This window comes from Bicyclus anynana, chromosome 20 (genome assembly GCF_947172395.1).
Source record: "Bicyclus anynana chromosome 20, ilBicAnyn1.1, whole genome shotgun sequence".
NCBI classification, from domain to species: Eukaryota; Metazoa; Arthropoda; class Insecta; order Lepidoptera; family Nymphalidae; genus Bicyclus; species Bicyclus anynana.
Genome location: NC_069102.1, coordinates 4,271,261 through 4,291,040, shown reverse-complemented (window position 1 = coordinate 4,291,040; position 19,780 = coordinate 4,271,261). Strand labels below are relative to the sequence as shown.

At 36.5% G+C, this 19,780-nt stretch overlaps 1 protein-coding gene across 1 annotated transcript in view; it reads right to left on the bottom strand.

The window, feature by feature from the left end:
* Positions 1 to 1,214: 1,214 nt before the first annotated feature.
* Positions 1,215 to 19,780, bottom strand: part of LOC112053051 (midasin) — a 32,761-nt gene continuing 14,195 nt past the window's right edge. Inside the window, exons 16-41 of the mRNA XM_024092321.2 lie at positions 19,528 to 19,704; positions 19,032 to 19,441; positions 18,389 to 18,528; positions 17,593 to 17,819; positions 16,941 to 17,158; positions 16,313 to 16,530; positions 15,701 to 15,874; positions 14,971 to 15,171; positions 12,877 to 13,091; positions 12,175 to 12,337; positions 10,924 to 12,065; positions 10,719 to 10,848; positions 10,394 to 10,520; positions 10,187 to 10,265; positions 9,776 to 9,995; positions 9,495 to 9,596; positions 9,193 to 9,360; positions 8,435 to 8,794; positions 7,205 to 7,382; positions 6,303 to 6,454; positions 5,691 to 5,816; positions 5,300 to 5,484; positions 4,637 to 4,845; positions 3,852 to 4,057; positions 2,937 to 3,290; positions 1,215 to 1,701 (exon numbers count right to left, since the gene is read on the bottom strand). Of these exons, the coding sequence (XP_023948089.2) occupies positions 1,516 to 1,701; positions 2,937 to 3,290; positions 3,852 to 4,057; positions 4,637 to 4,845; positions 5,300 to 5,484; positions 5,691 to 5,816; positions 6,303 to 6,454; positions 7,205 to 7,382; positions 8,435 to 8,794; positions 9,193 to 9,360; positions 9,495 to 9,596; positions 9,776 to 9,995; positions 10,187 to 10,265; positions 10,394 to 10,520; positions 10,719 to 10,848; positions 10,924 to 12,065; positions 12,175 to 12,337; positions 12,877 to 13,091; positions 14,971 to 15,171; positions 15,701 to 15,874; positions 16,313 to 16,530; positions 16,941 to 17,158; positions 17,593 to 17,819; positions 18,389 to 18,528; positions 19,032 to 19,441; positions 19,528 to 19,704 (6,067 nt within the window). The 3' untranslated portion in view covers positions 1,215 to 1,515. The remainder of the gene's footprint in view (positions 1,702 to 2,936; positions 3,291 to 3,851; positions 4,058 to 4,636; positions 4,846 to 5,299; positions 5,485 to 5,690; positions 5,817 to 6,302; positions 6,455 to 7,204; positions 7,383 to 8,434; positions 8,795 to 9,192; positions 9,361 to 9,494; positions 9,597 to 9,775; positions 9,996 to 10,186; positions 10,266 to 10,393; positions 10,521 to 10,718; positions 10,849 to 10,923; positions 12,066 to 12,174; positions 12,338 to 12,876; positions 13,092 to 14,970; positions 15,172 to 15,700; positions 15,875 to 16,312; positions 16,531 to 16,940; positions 17,159 to 17,592; positions 17,820 to 18,388; positions 18,529 to 19,031; positions 19,442 to 19,527; positions 19,705 to 19,780) is intronic.

The following is a 19,780-nucleotide window of genomic DNA, read 5'->3' as shown; positions in this document are numbered from 1 at the left end:
TATTAGGTTGATAATAAACACCAAAATAGTAAATAGGTCAGCTGTCAAGCTTCGCTTTGACTTAAGTGCACTTCTTTTTTTTTTCAACGTGGGGAAAAAGTTATGTCGGACTTCAACCTACTAAAACACCACGGAGTTCCGACTCGTCGCCTGATGAATAAGCCACGGGAACATTTCGTTATCTACCGCAACCGCAAGGCACTCGTAAATAGAGCTCTTCTGTTGTGTTATTGAGATCGCTTCGGGAATACTGAAAGCGGTATCAACTCGAAGTGGGTGAGAGATTCCCCGTATGTCACCCGGAGGACCTCGTCAAGGAGGCAAATGACGGTCCTGAACGAGCCGCCTGCGTCCAGCTCTCTTACAGCGAATATAATGAGAGCAAGGAACATGATGAGAGTCTACGTCAAAGAGTTAATTAATATATAGGGTATATGTATAATTTTTTCGCCACCTCTCTGTGACATCACAATCTCACAATATGAGACCACAGCCTCCCAGGACTACTCAAATGAACACTTCTTCCCTACCCTAACGTCACTCAATTGTTTTGCCTTCTCGAAACCTCACCACTAATACTTTATGGTACGGTGTAAAATAGACTATACGAGTAAGTATGATTACGAATCGTTTATATGGGATTACAGAAAAGGATTTTAAAATTTCAGGCAATTTTTTAAAATTTTCTCTGCGTAAGAACAATCCTCGTACTTCAAGGAATATTCTTGAAAAAGAATTAGCGAAATCGGTCCAGCCATTCTTGAAATTTTCGATTATTATAGATAAGTTAGCCCTCGACTGCGATCTCCCCCTGATGTCCATTGTGGAAGCGGGTTAACTTGGAGAAGATGAAAGTTTAGAAGAAGATGCGTTTATTTTAATGTCACAAACAGTACTTACTCCCTATTATATGACTGTCTGTGACACCAAACAGAAAGGGTTTGCAAATCAGCATTTAACCATTAATTGCGAAAAAGCAACACTGGACTGGAACGCTAAATCGCTTGCCAGTACGTCTTTGCCAGCAGAGTATGGTAACTATCCATGGTCGATACCTATCACCAAACCAGACTTAATCCAATTTAGAAATTATAAGATCCTACTGATCAAAAGCTGAAAATAGAATCTAGGACTTCTGTTGAGAAGCACAACACAGCCAACACTGCCAAAAAATGCCACAGGACCCATAGAAAGGTAAGTAACTAAAACAAGTCTCACAAACAATAGCTTTATTTTCTTAAAAATAATATTTGAAACAATAGTTTTATTTACTTAACGCCTAAAATTTTGCAAAGTCTTTATTCATATATGTCGTCTTACCTATAATTACTAATTGGGCTCAGAAAAACAAGATCAGTATAAACTAACTAACAAATATTTAATCTGTTGTCATATATTTTAAACAATGATTAAAAAAATCATTTTTCCCTATAACAAAATATAGAAAAATCTTAAAATATAATATAATATTTTCAATAAAAAAAACATTTTTTTATTTTATAGCAACACTTAATATTAACTAGTGTTTGCAGCCAGTTCGAACCACTGTCTCAACGCGTCGCCTAGTACGGTCGGTAAAGCAGTCATATCCCGCAGTATTAGGTAAAACGGGAACGGGAAAGTGTCCAAATATGGCACGAATCCAGTCAGATTGTTTGTGGTAGGGTCCAGTATTGGCCGCCGTATATCCATTATGGAGTCCTGAAAAACATTATGAGGTTCACTAATTTGTATAATAACTAGCGGACCCGGTCAAGCTTTGACTCATTCCCTACCTTACCGCTACCCTACCCTTATCCTACCCTTACCCTACCCCTACCCTAAGTATCCTATGGCCGTCTCCTGGTTCTAAGCTACCTCCCCATCAATTTTCAGCCGTTCTTGAGTTGTGCGGCCACTACGCAACTTTTTTGTAATACTTACATTTTTAAAAGACATGTCCCAATTTTGTATGGAGGCTGGGCCTTTATTCCGAGTGTCAACTACGCAGCAATATATATGGGCTTAAAACCCAAAATAAAAAAAATTTGGAACCCGCATTTTTTTTAAATAAATTAAATAAAATGTATTATCATTAGCTGACAACATTAATTAAGATTTTTTATTATGGCAACATGCTTGTAACTCACACCCTGACAGATTGTCAGTGATCTTCGCTTAATCATGTTCGTTTAGGGGGTTTTAAAGAAATTGTTTTGTTTCATGTTCATGTTCATTTCATTTGACAATATTACATGACATTGACTGCTTACACCAGATATGAATTCAATTTCACTTATTTTTATTGCCTGTTTTGAACACTTTTACTATATTGTCAATGTTTAATTTTTAGACAAGGGAGTGAAACAAAAAAAAAATATTTATATAGTTAATGCGGGTTCCAAAAATTCTGAAAATTATTTTCTTAACAGCAATTTGTATTTTCTATCCGTAAAAAGTACTATCGACCTGCTTATAAATTATATTTAATAAAGGCCCATTTTGGGACATGTCCTTTGTACCTATACTGTGCTAGTTTTAGTGTCTGTAAGCCACCCCGACAGTTATTAGTCCAATACAAGAAACCCTTTAACAATATTAATTACCTCAAACTAATTCACACCCTAGCGAAAAAAAAAAGAAAAAATTTAAACGTCTTGTCCAATTCTGTTTCGTAAGTATGAAGTCATTACTTTGACCTACTCGTAGTTTAGGCTAAAGTGAATCACCTCAAAGGGATTGCGGCGAATAAGTAGGTGTTTGAAAATACATGATATTTTGAAATAATCGATTTTTAAAAGCTTTTTATACTTCAATTGGACTTTACTTTTTTTATAACAACACTAATGGATAATATAGATTGGATACATAATATGGGATTACGGTTTAAGACGAAGGAAACTTCACGGTGTATAAGAAGTTACGCTATCAGTTAAAAATATAATAGTAAAACTTACCTTATTATCAGGGTTGTCAATGATTACATAAACCAAAAATATCCCTTGCTGTCTCGCCCTTCTGACTGCTTGCACCACCCTAGTCTCACCTTCCGAGAATATTCCTCTACCATCACTGACTACCACCAACAGCTTAGCGTTCAAAGCATCACTCCTTATCGAAAGTTGGTCAAACATAACTGTGCAGAAGTCTAACAACTGTGCTATTTTGGTCTTGGTCTGATCAAATCGCAGTTGTTCCAGTATTTTGGAACCGGAATGCTCGGAGAACTGTTCGGTGAATGGGTGTAAAAGGTTTGGATTTTCCCCGAAACTTAAAACCGCTAGATCTCCGGACTCGAGTAGATTTAATGCCTGTAAAGAAATAATAAATATTATTTAACGCGGTTTATATATAGCGGCTGGTGGGAGACTTCGGCCGTGGCTAGTTTATTGGCTACCGCTAAGCGATTTAGCGTGGTTACGACGTCGTGTAGAAACCGAAATGGGTGTGGTGTGGGATTTGACTAAACCGTGATGATACCCTAAAGTTTTCATGAAAAAACCATCGATTATTTCTTGATTTAACTGCTTTTATTGAAAAATATATTAAATAAATGTCAACTTATTTGTAATTGTCACCTTTTTAGTTAGCTTTACATATATTGGTAAAAAATGGTTCAGTGTAGCTTAATTAATTTACTGATGTTTTATTAATACACTTGGCTCAATGGAAATGCAATTGACCACGTAACAAAGTTATTTGCTAAGCTTTATGTATTTAAACGCAAACTAGCATTTACCTAACATTAAATTGGGCAATCTTTTACAAAAAAATGGAAAACTATGAAAAATGTAAATAAAATCAATAATCGCCCAACTTTGTCCAAAAATGCAATGCAATTTTGCCCAAAAATGCAATTCTGCCCAACTTACCTGAGATACTAAAGCCAAGCTCTCAAAAGCCAACTCTTTGCTCCTATTGTCGGCCATGGAGCTCGAGTCGTCGATCGCTATGGCGATCTTATATTCGCGCTTAGCTGGTTTCGTGCGACGTAACCAAATACGATCCTTGCGGAAATGGGATGCGATGTACGGAATTACACGACGCATGTTTATAGCTCGCCCGGTACGGAAATCACCTGAAAAAGAATAGTAAGATAATAAATAGATTAAGGGTTGGTTTCACCACCTGATAAGTGTCGGTTAGCTTATTGACATGTTAAAATATTTTGCCCAAACCTGCAGATGCACTTACGACACCGAAAGGGACGACGCAAACATAGGATAGCGAGCAATCGCAGTTCACGTGATTGCACATACAATCACATGGACATACCAGGCACATGGGTTGACCTCTTGTACCCATAGGCCTCAAGGTATCAACCCCGAAAGGGGTTGGAAGAACTCAAAAAGGTAGAATGTTCCGCGTCTAACCCGGGCAAGCACCCCCGCCCGTACTCAAGAGGACATGACTCACAACACAAATATTTTTTCCCAGAGTAGGATAATATTAAAGTATCTTACCAGCTCTCCTCGATCGTCCAGTAGGATCCAGCACCAGCCTCAGTCGTTCGCCCAACGCTCGCGCTGCCTTACTACAGTCCACACAGAGCGCCAAACGGTAGTCGACTCGGTGCTGCCGCAAACTGCACCGGTCTCGAGCCACTGTCTTAGACTAACGTTTTCCTAGACGAGCTCTGAATATTAAAGTGTCTTACCAGCTCTCCTCGATCGTCCAGTGGGCTCCAGCACCAGTCTCAGTCGTTCGCACAACGCTCGCGCTGCGTCGCTACAGTCGCTCCACACGGAGCGCCAAACGGCAGTCGACTCAGTACTGCCGCGAACTGCGCCGGTCTCGAGCCACTGTCTCAGACTTACATACTGCTCCATGGTTATGTCTTCAACTTGTTGGTTTGTTTCTTCGAGCCTGTAATCATCAAACATCAAAGTTTACACTTTCATACAAATGATATTGAAGTGTCTGTCCTTGTATGTGATTGCAAAATCACTAGAATTAAAACAAATTTTCTTTTTTAATTTTTGTCTTTCTGTCTGTCAGGGCTAATTACTGAAATAGCTGAACCGATTTAATTGGGACTTTCAGTGGGAGATTATTGAACAACGAAAAGACTACATTCGTCCCAGAAAATTCCGCGAGATTTGTGATAAACTGCAGTAGAAATATTTTTATTTACGACTTACGGAGGACGCAAGACTAAGTCTGGAATACCGAGGTCCATTATTTGCTACATATTTGTAAAAATTATAAATAAACATCGATTGCAATCTTTATTATAAGTGTATTTTATTATGTCATTCACGGACTACAGGGAATAAACTGATATAAGATAAAGAATAGAGACAAAATAGTTTCTACATACTTAGTATGATAAGTAGTGTCCCGTCCTCGAGGCACGTTAGACGTCAACACAGTATCTCCCTCTACTTCAATGCCCGTTTCACCGGTTGCTTCATCGCCACCTTCGTTTTTGTTTCCGGTTTTATCTTGATCTTTATCCCGTCCATCTTTTACTTTCTCTGATTTTAACTCTTCAGACTTATCGACCTAGGATTTAAGAAAACAAAATATCTCCTTACAATAATTATCTATTGTCCTTGTATGTTTATATATGATTAATCATATTATAATCTTCAAAGTTTGTCTCTCAAAGTTTTAATTATTCTAAATTTCAATTAAATTGTCTCCGAGTTATGTTACTAACAACTTTAGACTAATATTTCAGATCGATCCCTGAATCTCTCATAGTTTACCTGAATATCATCTTCATCCACGTCCATTGCTACTTCTTCGTCTTCCTTCAATGTTTCTCCCTTTTCATCGTCTTCCTGCAACGTAGGTTGTTCGTCTGCTTGTTCTTTTGTCGCGGCATCAACCACCTGTATACATAGAAGTATATTGTAATACCTAAAAATCAAATTTATATTACGCTTCACGCGCTACATATTCAGTTCAAGAAATTAGTTTTTATTTGTGAAAATGCTCTCTTAAAGAACGAAAACCTGTGATAGCTATACCTTACTTAGCGTCACGGCAACAATGTAAAATGAAGGTTAACAAAGTCTAGTTACGTTAAATTTAGTTTAGTTGTATTAGTATAAAAAAATAGTAGTTTATTATTTTAATAGTTAGTGCTTTTAGTTTAGTTAAGTATGTTAATATTGTAGTGGAATTCTGTAGGAACCCCTCTCTGCAAGTAAAGGTCTCCTCCTATTTGTGCCATTTAATTTCTGGTTTGTCTTATTTGTATCCAGTTTGGACCCATCTAACCTTTATGTTTTACCATTATGTTAATAAAAAAGATTTACAAATAAAATATAGTTTATATGCATCATAGTGAAATATAATTCATATAATTTACGTACCTGCAGATCATCTTTCTTAGCCTGTTTCACGTGTTGGTAAGCATCCGCTTCTTTGTCGTGTTCGTTGTCTGCATCGCCACCTTCATTTTCTGCGTCTTCCTTCTCTACATTCAAAGTGCGCGCATTTTTGTGTTTCTTTTCATTGACATCGCCTGATTAACATTTAAGACTAATTAGATATATTTGTAAATATATCAAGACAATTATTTAATCTGTGATCTGTGTGCCTAGTGGCAGTTTTCAATGTTTTCATACTGTGACGATAGCAAATCTCCAAGGAATTGAAACAGCGCCATTTAGTGGCCTACTGCACAACTGTTTCAATTCCTTGCAAAGGAGATGGTCTATTTCAGGTCCACTCTTGTACCCTGTATCATTAAAATTTAAAAAATACAAGGATTTTATTAAAATCTAAATAAGTGAATAAATCTAACTAAATAAAAAGAAATAAATAAAATTAAAACCCAAGTTTTCGAGTTATATCAAGATGGCGCTCTTAAAGCAACTATGACGTGACAATTGACAGCAAACGTCAAATCATGTTCTGCATTGAAAACTTCATCAATCCGCCATTGTTACTTTTAATAATGTTGCATTTCTGAGGAGAATGAATATTATTTCGGAAGAATTAAAGTAAATACGTAGATTTGTGTAATCAAAAATAGTTAAAAAAAAAATATTTGCTTTTATTCCCGCCAGGGTACAATGACTGATTCTGAGCTCCATATAATTTTGGACCATCTCCTTTAAAATACAAATTATAAAAAAGACAGCAACATTACATACAGCGGATCTCAAAGAAACGCTCGCGTGACGTTCGTTTTTTTATGGGTTTTACCGGTTTCACGGCGCGGCTTGTTCTGTATCATTCTCTATTCTGTGCCATAAGTAAATTAAATTACCCAAAGTCCGTTCTTGGTCAGTCTTTCCGGGTTTATTTTCAAACTGCTTCCTTTCTTTATCTTGTGAAGTTTCCGATCTAGTAGCATCCTTATTGCCACGGTGTCCTTTGTCGCTTTTGTCTAGTTCAGACCGCCCAGTTGATTGTATGTCCTCACCAACTTGCTCCTGTGCCTGTTCCTGTGTGTTTAAATTTAGTTTAAGCATAGTTCAAAAAGCCCAGGGTCACTCGACTGAGATGGAGCAAGCTACTCTTGGAGTATCTCTGTGTAATCTGACCCTGTAGCCATGTGGCGATCCTCTTTCTACAATCGCAAACGCTTCAATAATTAGAAAATGTATGGGAATGACATTCGCCCTATTCAGAAACTAGAAGATCCGCAGAAGAAGTAAAAGCGCCGTATAGCTTAGCGAGTCGCGAAATTAAAGTGGCAATGGATAGAGCACATAGTTCGAAGAGCTGATGGACGTAGGGGTCCCAAGGAGGTTGGAGGGAGCTGGATGCTATAAGGCTCGAGACTGGTGTTCGGAGTCCATGCACGAGACATATGTCCAGCAGTGGAAGTTTCCCGGCTGTTCTCGGATGAATATGGTGATGATAAAGATGATAGTTCAAAGCTTACTTTTAATGAGTAGTTTACTTACGATCAAATTATACAATTTGAGCAAAATAAATCGTAATATTGTCTCGTTTTAAAAACCATTCAGTGATGAACTATTTAGGTTTGAGGATTTTTAGGTTTTCGAACATCGTTTAAAACCAAAATCAGTTATGATTTTAATTATAATCCTATTAATACTATAATGAATTATGAAGAATTGAATTGCAAATATAATCCTACTAATATTATAAACGCGAAAGTTTTGACGTACGTTTGGATGTTTGTTACTCTTTTACGCCATTACTACTAAAGCAATTTGGCTAAAATTTAGAATGGAAATGGATTTTGCACTGGAATAACATAGGCTACTTTTTATCCCGAAAAAATCCATGGTATTCCGAGATTTGCGAATACTGATGATTTTAATGATATGAATGTTTGTTACTCTTTCACGCCTCGACTACTTAACCGAATTAGCTGAAATTTGTTATTGAGATATATTATAGCATGGATTAACACATAAGACTACTTTTTATCCCGGAAAAAATCCATGGTTTCCGAGGGATTTGTGAAAAACTAAATTCCACGCGGACGAAGTCGCGGGCGTCCGCTAGTAATAAATATACTTACAAAAGGTGCAGCTTCTTCATCTTTCGCCTGTTCCGAATTAGTTTCAACATTGTCATTGGTGCCTCTCTCCATTTGAGCATTTTCCACTTTATCCTCAGCCGTCGGATCATCATTAGAAGGGTTCGCTTGCGGGTTGGCTTCGTGCTCTTTTTCCTGTAGTTTTTCTTCTTCGTTTATATTTTCAGGATTCTTTGGCAAGTTTTCTTCTTCGACTTTTTCTTCTTGTAACTCTGAGTCAAGATTTTCAGTTTCGAGGTTATCCTGACCCTCCTTAGCATTTGAATCATCATTTTCTTCATTCGGAACATCATCTTCATTTTCATTCTCATTCTCTTTGTTATTTTCGATATCTTCTTTGTTCTGCAAATAGTTTATAATAAGTGAATTACAATTTATTTTTTATATTCAATTTAATTCATCTATCACATAGAAAATACTATTCTTTTGTGAATACAATCTGTAGTATTTAGTTAGATTAAACATTTTGTAGTATGAATCAAATATACATATTGATCATGTTTATTGTTTTTACACACAATACATAAACCGCGGTTAGCGGGCGACTTATCGTCAATAGTAACGAAAAACCTGGTCAATTTAGTAGAGTTTCTAAATTGACCAGGTCTTTTGACACTTTGCGGTTTTTTGACGTCCGAGGGTTTAGAATCATATTTTCCTGGCTGTAAAACCCTACTTTGCTCCTTAACGATTTGTATTAAATCGAAATTTAGAGAAATGGCTTATATTGAAACACTTACCTGCTCATCAGTCAGATCATCATTTCCTTCAACTTCTTCATCGCTGGAAACTTCAAGTCCATTCTTATTGTCTTTATCCTCTTTTTCTTTAGATTCTTCTTGCTCTTCTTGTATAGACTCTTTCATGGCATCTATCTCAAATGGATTTTCTGTTTCAGTTTCGCCATCCTAACGAAATAGAAATTGAGTTAAAAACATGTATGTATTAAGTATTAGGGACAGATGATATAAGAAATTAAACATTGTTTGATGTTTTTCAAGATGCCTTGAGGGATGTGCATAGCTGTAAACATGTATCTTACATTTCCATCGTTTTCTTCATCACCATCTATGTTCATGTTGTCCGGCAGTTCAAAATCTTCCGGTTCTGGTAATTGTTGAGGATTATTGTGATATGGATCAATCTGAAATTTGAAAAATGTTATATAGACCATGTTATACTCAAATAATATAGAACAAAAGCATCTTTTATTAATATAAAGCAACTTAAAATTTAAATATGTATTTTTAAAGTAAAACTGTGAAGATGCTTAAAAAAACAAATGCGTTAAAGAATGCACATATTAATAGTTTTTTATCTTACGTGATCATCATCAACTTCAGGTTCATTCATTTCATTGACATCTTTCTTCTTTTGTTTTTCCTTTCCGTCTGCACCATCATCCTGACCTTGTTCCTGTTCTTTAGCAGCCATTTCTTTTTCACCCGTACTTTCTCCCTTACCATGCTCTTCTTTTTCGTTCTTGTTAGATTCTTCATCTAAATCATCTTCGTCTTCAGAGCCCCATATTTGCTGATCTAACCTGTGAATTATGTGAGTGTCAGAATATGCTCTGAGTTAACTTAGAATTGCCACCATTATTGCATGTTTCACACTGTACACCAGTCATATGTGGTTTGCGAAATGTAGCAGGTATAATTTAAAATACTATTGACACCATTGTAAGAATTAAATTTCCTATAATTAGTACTTGTGTAATCGCTATGTACTTACTTTTCAGCAGCATTATCAGTTTCGCCCATCTGTTTGTCTGTGTCATCATTTTCATTATCTTGATCTGAATCCTCTCCATCTGCATTAAGTATAATACATTATTTATAGCTACAGTAGATACGCAGTACAATGAATGTGTGTGTGTTTATAGCCAAACAAAGTTTACTGATAAATAAAATAAATATAATTGTTCATGGTGTGCGTTACCTTTTTCAACATCTTGTAAATGAGAGTCAAAATCATCAGTCATGTTAACCCCTTTTTCTTCTTCTTTGCAATCTCTATTGTCTTCTTTCTTCTCTTCACCTGGTTTATGTGCATCGTCTAATTGGTCCTACATAATAAATGGGGGCATTTAGTTATTACGTATATAAATGAGTTAAAGTATAAAATAAGAATTTTGGTAATCGATACAAATAATAAACTACTGAGTTAGTAAGTTTGTGTAAAAATACTAAGAATCTTTTTTTCATTATTATTCATTAATTGAATAAACTTTAGAAAAATATAATCATATCAGCAGAACACCCACCTGATTTTCTATTCTATCGGAAACATCTTTCTGTCCTTCACCTTCTCCCAATCCCATTCCACTTGAAAGCTTTCCGGGGCCATCGTCACCATCACCTTCTTCCATATCTAGACCAGAAGGCTTGCAAAATCTAGTAACACGAATTTTAGATATTAAAATAATTACTTAAGTAATTGCAAACAGACAAATAAAAATGTTGACTTACCCTTTAATGGCTAGGTCAGAAAATATCTTTAATAAAACTGAAAGCATTTTGCAAGAAACTCTGTGAACCGCAACTTTTTGGGACAGGAAATACTGAACAAATAATACAGTTTGCTCTAATATTGGCACTAATCTCATAACAACATTTTTCATATTCTCTGTATCATTTCTTGTGGCAATAAATTGCACGTAATTGGCCAATAAAGAGCGAATCTTGCTTATCAAAGTATCCAACTGCAGCATTCTAGAATCAAGCGATAGCTTTTCATGCAACAATTCTTTCAAATGTTTATCTTCTAATATTTCTTTCGACTCCTCTTTTTCATTGTGTTCTCCTTCTATCAATTCGTCGATAGCATTCAATACATTGTCCATACTTTTGTCAGGTGGTAAATGTTTTTTGTACAATGACTGTATGGTAAGTAACATTGTAGCTACAATATCTTCTGTTTGTTTGATAATTGCATCAGTGGAATCTTCATTCATATCTTGGTCAACAGCTTCATCTAATTTATCAAGTTCGTTTGATGTATTATTCAAATGTTGTATCAAATTTTCAACACATCTTAAAACAGGATGTTTAGGAATAAAATCTTCAAATATTTTCGTTTTAAAGTTAAATTGATATTCCTGCAAAAATGCTTGGCTTCTCTCAATTAGGATGTTTAAATTTCTTTTAGCGTCGTTAACAACATCGATATGAGTTTGAGAAATGTTTGGTAAAAGTTTTACTTCACCTATCTGCTTAGGTATAGAATTTGCAATTTTATGTAACGCCACTTTTTGCTTATCCACAACCGATATAATTGCTTTAACTTTTTTATAAAGTTCACGCCACTCATCATTATTCATAAAACATTTTGCCAATGATGATTCTGAGAGCACAGTATCAAACTCTGGCACAGATTCTGTATTCATAGCATCTTCTGGTACAGATTTAAGTACGATACCAAGTTGATCTAACATAATGCTTGTATGGGCGTAACATTCTATTAAGATATCGAGTTTTTCTCTTACAGTTGTAATATTTGTTTCACCAATATCAGCGTCAAGGGCATTTGTGAGATTTGTAGTAACATTGCGTAATTCATAAATATATCTTGCATATTTGGATATTGATTTCTTTTGATTGTTCGTGATTTTCTGCAAAAATTAAGTTTGTTTTATTAAATTTGAAATATCTGTATCTTTTCAAGTAGATTATAGTTTTATTTTTAAAATGTATGTTTTTTATGTAGTTTTGTATACATACCAATAGTTGAGCGGCGAATCCTTTGCACCGGTCGATGTTTTGCAATCCCAGATCACTGTGAGGTGTCTGTAGTGCTGCACTAAATAATCTATGACGTGCTATATTCTTTTGGAAATATTTTTCACAGCCAGACCATAAAAGTGTCAATGTAGGATCACATCGTCTGAAATTACATTGGAAATATGAAATAGTATCACACACAAATGAGTAAGAATATAGAGATAAAATGCTTTGTCATGAAAAAGCAAATCTTTAGTTTTTATTTGATTTTTTTGTAAACCATAATATCAAACTGCTTTAGAAACAATGTATCTTCTAAATATTGGAATTTAAAATATTAATTAGTTTCGTTATCTCCAAATACCCTCACTTGCAAAGCTTGTTTTTAACATTTTTAATTGTTATAATACTATCCTATGGATTCCAATTTCCAGTACATATTCTACTTCAAAACAAAAAAACAAATTCATTATTATCAATTTATTGAATAGAGGGCAGAATAAATTAGTTATTCTGCCAAACTTCATGAAAAACCGGACGAATCCAAGCAACAACTATTCCAGTTTTAAAATAAAACATATGAGAAAAAATATAGAGGATTTTCTGTCAAATGTGGATGACGTTATTGCTTGAATTTCATAGATTTTCACGAAGAATAGCAAAATAAATCAATTTTTCTCTATCTATTTATTCTGAACATACCTGGTTTTCATATAGTTCATAGCCACGTCCAAATCCACTGGCGGTATAGTGAAGTCGTACAACTCTTCAGAAGCAGACAATATCACCAATCCAGTCCGATAATTAAGACCTGTCTTTGTCAGGTATTTGAATAAGTCAGCAAGGGCTTTCCGCTTTTGCTGTACAATGTTCTTTGCTTGGGAGGTTTGCTTATCTTTTGCGGCTGTTGTGTCGACCTTTGGAATACAGAAGGATATCAAAAACTGAATTTTTAATATTAAAAACTAATAGAACCTAGTTCCTATTTTCGTGGTAATATGGGGATGAAATATAGCCTAAGTTACTGCCTGATAATGTTGCTTTTTATTGATGAAAGATTTTTTAAATCGGTCTAGTAGTTTTGATTCACGAGGGCACGACGCCTGAGGCGTGGCATAGGAGCGTGGTGGTTCTGTTCTTCAAAAAAGGTGACAACACCTTGCTGAAGAATTACAGACCCATCTCGCTGCTAAGCCATGTTTACAAATTGTTCTCGAGAGTCATTACGAATCGTCTCGCTAATAGGTTTGACGACTTCCAGCCTCCCGAACAAGCCGGTTTCCGAAAAGGCTTTAGTACCATAGACCACATCCATACGCTGCGGCAGGTTATACAGAAGACTCACGAGTATAACCAGCCACTTTGCTTAGCGTTTGTGGACTATGAGAAAGCCTTCGATTCGGTGGAAACCTGGGCTGTGCTAAGGTCATTGCAGAGATGCCGAATTGATTACAGGTATATCCAAGCGTTGAAGTGCTTGTACGAAAACGCCACTATGTCAGTCCGTATTCAGGATCAGACTACGAGGCCAATCCAGTTGCAGCGAGGAGTGCGTCAGGGAGATGTGATCTCTCCGAAGCTATTTACCGCCGCACTGGAAGACGTCTTTAAGCTTCTGGACTGGAGCGGACTTGGCATCAACATCAATGGCGAGTACATCACTCAACTGCGGTTCGCGGATGATGTAGTCATCATGGCACAGACTCTGGATGACCTTAGTACCATGCTCAATGACCTCAGCAGCGTTTCTCAACAGGTGGGCCTGAAAATGAACATGGGCAAAACAAAAATAATGTGTAATGCTCATGTATCGCTCCACCCAGTTATAGTTGAGAACGCTGCACTCGAAATTGTAGACGAATACATATACCTAGGACATATGATCCAGTTAGGTAGGTCCAATTTCGAGAAAGAGGTGAACCGTCGAATCCAACTCGGCTGGGCTGCATTCGGGAAGCTTCGCGACATCTTTTCGTCCGAAATTCCTCAGTGCCTGAAGACAAAAGTCTTCGAACAGTGCGTGTTGCCAGTGATGACCTATGGTTCCGAGACTTGGTCGCTAACTATGGGCCTCATAAGAAGGCTTAGAGTCACACAGAGGGCGATGGAACGAGCTATGTTAGGAGTATCTCTGCGTGATCGAATCAGAAATGAGGAGATCCGCAGAAGAACCAAAGTCACCGACATAGCTCAACGAGTTGCGAAGCTGAAGTGGCAATGGGCGGGGCACATAGTTCGAAGAGCCGATGGACGTTGGGGTCCCAAAGTGCTGGAATGGCGACCCCGCACTAGTAAGCGCAGTGTTGGCCGACCCCCCACCAGGTGGACTGACGACATCAAGCGAGTCGCAGGGATTCGCTGGATGCAGGCGGCTCAGTATCGTGATGTTTGGAAGTCCCTACAAAAGGCCTATGTCCTGCAGTGGACGTCCATCGGCTGATATGATGATGAGTAGTTTTGAGACTATTCGTTACATAAAACAAGACAAATCATATAGTGCAGCCCTAATCATTGAAACAGAACTGGATATAGAAAACAATAGATAGAACAAAAACTTAATTTTTATAAACATAGTTAGATTCCTTAAAGCAATTTTATTTGAGTTTTTCACTATAGATAGATTATGTATTTAAAGACATATTTTGCTTTAACCGTTCTGATGTCACTATAGATATAAAATGACACTGCAGTTAAAAAAAAATACCCAATTTTGTTGATTTTCCGGGATAAAAAGTAGCCTATGTGTTCAGAGTAAAATCATTTAACATATTTCTACGAATATGTCTAAAATCTTACCTCTAGAGAACCCAAATGTGCGCTGGTTTCAATCACCATGGTCACAAAATCGTCCAATGCTTGCACCAAAGAAGGATACCCAGTATTTGTTATGGTGTCCTTGCACAATGCCTTAGCTTTATTCAGTAAATTGGGGATTTTGGATAAAAGGCTCCCATCTGGTATTATTGGGCAAGGGTTTTCAGATTCATCAATATATTTCTGGAATATAAGAAACCTTAGTTTAGAAATTAACATAGTAAACGTAGTAAACGTAATTAAAAAAGTAACATATAAAGTCAGACAACGAAATTAAACAAAGGTTCGAGAATAACAAATCAGTTCATATCCTCGTAATGTAATTTGATTTGCAAACCATTTCTATTCAAAATAATAGACAATGAGCGCCATTAAGACATAAGCACCGCGTCTGGGGGATTTATTTCAAGAAAAGGAGTAGACTTTTTTGAATGTAACACGCCAAAATTTAAAAAAGAAAAAGTCTGTAATTATGTTTCCAATTCATATCTATTGTACTAGTCATATAATATAATTTTACTCGTATATACTCTTCTAAGTTTACCAGTAGACCTAGGATACGCACCATGACGAAGAAGACATTGTCGACTAAAAGCGACTAAATCGAAAATATCGGCCTCTCTTTCATTTAATTGCAACGAAAGAGAACAGCAATATTTTCGATGTCATTGACAAGTAATAACTACATAGCCATACTTTATGTATGACTTACCTTTATGTTTCTAGCCAGTACAATATATATTTGAGGGTCAATCATATACGCTCCACCAGTGGCAGCATTCGCTGTAGTGGCCCTCTTCGGTCGATCCCATATACCCACGTGGTCCGTCCCAACTTCACTTGTATTGTCCACTAGATATTTGCCTACGCTTTCTTTTAAGACTTTCTGTGGGATAAAAAAAAGCGTGTGTCAGCTCCGATGCCCGAATGGAGTAAATGCCAGTACATATTTTTCTAAATAACTACAAATCGAAGCGGAAATTACCCGAATTGGGAAAAAGTATATGTTTCAATTACCCAAAAAATCCCCGCCATTTGGGGAGAATTCCTCGCAAGTTTTCAATGCTGTTATAGATAATAAATAAATTGCTCATAGAGCGTTCATTCGCCGTTCTCAATAGCTAGGTTAAGAAACCAGAGTCAAAAAGCGTCTGGTGAACAGTAAAAAAGAGCTCCTTGTTCAAACTATGTTTAATATTAAACAGGCCAGTTTTGTAAACGCCGTTTAAATGGAAGTCGTTTAACTTGGGTCTTAGGGTGATAAATAAATTAATTTGATGCCATTCTAAATAATGTTCAATTAATTGAAATATGCTTTACTAACTTCAAACTCCTTGGTGTGCTTGTGGAGGGCCTTATGAGCCTTTTCCACAGTATCTTTAACGCTCCAGTAGCTAAGGTCTCGGTCCCAGGTGCAAATTTTGACGAAGTCTTTCAGTTTTTTCTCTATTGGTGCTCGTTTCTCCTTCAACTGAGCAGCGACTTGCGGTGAAAACTGAGCATAGTAGTTGTATGTATTCCATAGTATGGATATAAGCTCATCTAAAAAATATTATCATCACCATTAACAACCCATTTTCGGCTCACTGTTGAGCACGAGTCTCCTCTCAGAATGAGAGGGGTTAGGCCAAATAGTCCACCACAGTGGCCCAATGTGGATTGGCAGAGTTCACACAAGTAGAGAATTAAGAAAATTCTCAGGTATGCAGGTTTTCTCACGATGTTTTTCAGTCACCGTTTGAGACAGGTGATATTGAATTTCTTAAAATGCACATAACTGAAAAATTGGGCAGGCATACCCAACAAATGCATTTTGATCGGAAGAGCAAAACACAATTATTGTCGGAAACGGGTTGACATTAGAAGTGGATATAATAATTCACTTCTGATGTCAACCCGTTTTCCGACACGTGCGTAAAGAAGTTTTAGTTAAACATACACTTTACACTTACCTCTTCTTTCGCTATGTTCCAAATGCACTAAATGGCAATGGTACACATAGACCATATCCAACCTGACCTCAAACTCAGCGAGGTTAGATGTCTCCATAAAGTCTTTTAGCACGGAGATAATCCTCGAAGATGTCACAGTATCTTCAGTGCTAGGGTCCAAGTAAGAATTGATTGCCGCATACATGTAGAACCAATATTTGTGGGCTTCAGACTGTTTTCTATAAAAAAAAGATGATTCTGTGAGTAATCGACCATCGACTCGTAACAAACTTGGACTAATTGCTCAACCCACTCCTAAAACAGTCCTTTAAGACTAGTTGGAGGGGAATATAAAATGTATAGTTTCAGATATTTCCCTTGTATTATTAAACATATACTAGGTCAACGAAAAGTAGCGTATAACTTTTGAGTCCTTTGTGTTGACTTATATACGTTTTTTTGCGGCATAAACGACCGTATTTTCTTAAATTACTTAAGAATTAAACAACTAATTACAGCTTCAAGAGACTTTCTACAAGGGTCCTGAATATATATATGGTTTAAATTTCAACCCTATTCATCTACGCGTTCTTGTGATTAAAGGTCTTGACGGTCACACTGTTCTGTTTTTTTACTTTTGAGGTACAGATCCCTAAAAAATAAAATATATTACCTAAGGCACACGTTATTTAAGCACTCTTTCCAATTGTTCATTTCTAATTTCCGCCAGTTAATGATCTGCTGGCCCACAGATAAAGAAACGTCTATTAAATTGTTTCCCTTGTGAGCATTTTTGTTCCATTCTTCTAGTTTGTCTCTTAGCAGTTCCAGACCAGTTAAGAATCGGGAAACTGGACTTGTGGTTGGAAAGCTAAGTATTCTGTCTACTATAACGATAATCTGAAATTTTGGGATAAACATGATAATATTATTTATAATATAAGGCAAGTAGAGAGTGTGAGAGTCTTTACAAATAGTCATCTTTGATGTTTCAAAAGTGCTGGTAAACTAAGCCCACTTGAAATAAATGAATTTAGATTTTAGATTTGTACTCAGTCCTTTACTGTTTAATTTTTTTATTATAAAGAGGTAAAGTTTGTGAGGTTAATCACTGGATTAACTGAACCGATTTTGTCCAGTTATTAGTCTATGTGGCTGCGGATCACAGATTGTTGGGATTAAGTCTTGGGTCGGACATTCGTTTTAAGAAATTCCCAGTAAAAGTTCTCAGTCCAGAGTTGGGAAGTTGGTGTACACCCCTATCTATGGCTTGGAGAGGGCTTTAGCTGTCGGTCACAATCATGATACCTGATAGTGATAATTAGCCTGGCATTGTAGTGCTAATAATGATGAATCCTGAACGCTCAAAGACCGTATAGCACATACAGGGTTATATAATATAGTACACAAAATGGTTGCATAATAGGGGTTTTGAAGACAAGAGTTAAAGTCCAAATTATTTAACTTACATCTTTAAGAGTAGGGAAGTCCGGCCACTGTTCAAGTAACTCTGCAGTGCTTTCTCTGACTTTGTACAATAAGGGAACACACTCCCTTGTCTCAGCGACCCAAGCAGAACGGTAGAAATCTGGCTTTTGATTGGTTGCATCTATAATGCATAATTTAAAAAAAAAACATTAATCTTTTCGAGCAATCAATTGCCTGGCAATTTTAATTATAGCTAAGTGTCTCTTAGTCCATGCTCTGATGTAGGTAACAAAGGAGTTTGCAGCATTGCGACTTTTGGGATCAGCAGGATTAAATTGCACAGAATAGTCCAAAAATAAACCGTATTTTTTGTTATCTCTGTGTCATGCAAAAGATCATTAAAAATTTGAAGCCTTTGCCAGACCTTTAAGTAAACTTTAAAGAACTCTGGCGAAGGGTTTCTATGAAGTTAAGCGTCAGGCAACTGAGGATAATATTATCCTGAAGAAAATATTATAACAAAATTATGCTTCATGCTCAGACAATTTCAGATACACAAGACAAGGCCTGTGCATTTGAAAACCACTACAGTCTATAAAGTTGCCTGACGAAGCCTGGCCATAATTTAAAAAATATCAGAAGACGCCTCGCGTAAAATTTACAAATAGAACATAGATTACTCACCACTGCCATCGATTTGTGCTTTTATATGGGAGACAATAACCAAAAAGCTCGGAGACAATCTACCCTCAAAGTCAGCATCCAGAGCTTCCCAAGCTTCCTGAATAACACTGCTAAATGTAGGATATCGCAATATCAATGGACTAAGTACATCATTCCCTACCATCTTTTTAGGGCTGGGTAACCAATCTGTAATGGTCATGTTGCGAACAAAGTTGGAATGCCATTTGTATATGAGGGACACATCATCGGAAGTTATCAAATGTTTTGGTTTCTCTGTAGGTGCTTTGATTTTCTTTTGCTCGAGTGTTGGAGGTTTAAATTCGCCGAAATCAGAGTCTGAATAAGATGGAAACATTTCTAGTATTTCTTCGTTAGCGATCGCTTCCTCATCTTCGTCCTCGCATTTAGATCTGTTGGAATTTTGAAAGATTTTTGAATTTAATATAATTTAAGTTGGTTAAATTGTTTGACAATTGCAGAATCAGCCTCAACTTACTTGGTAACATATAAAGCTTCATCATCTTGTTTTTTCTTTTCAATATCTTGCTGTTGCTTCTCCCACGCTTTAACGAGTGCATTAAATGTTGTCAATACCGCATTTATTGAGACTTCATCAATGCGTTGTGATGCCATGCAACACATATTAATTTCTGATAAGTTCATTTTGAGGACCCTGTGAAAATATTTTATAAATAATCACCAAGTCACCTGAAATTACTAAGTCATTGTAAACGTGAGTATCACTAAAA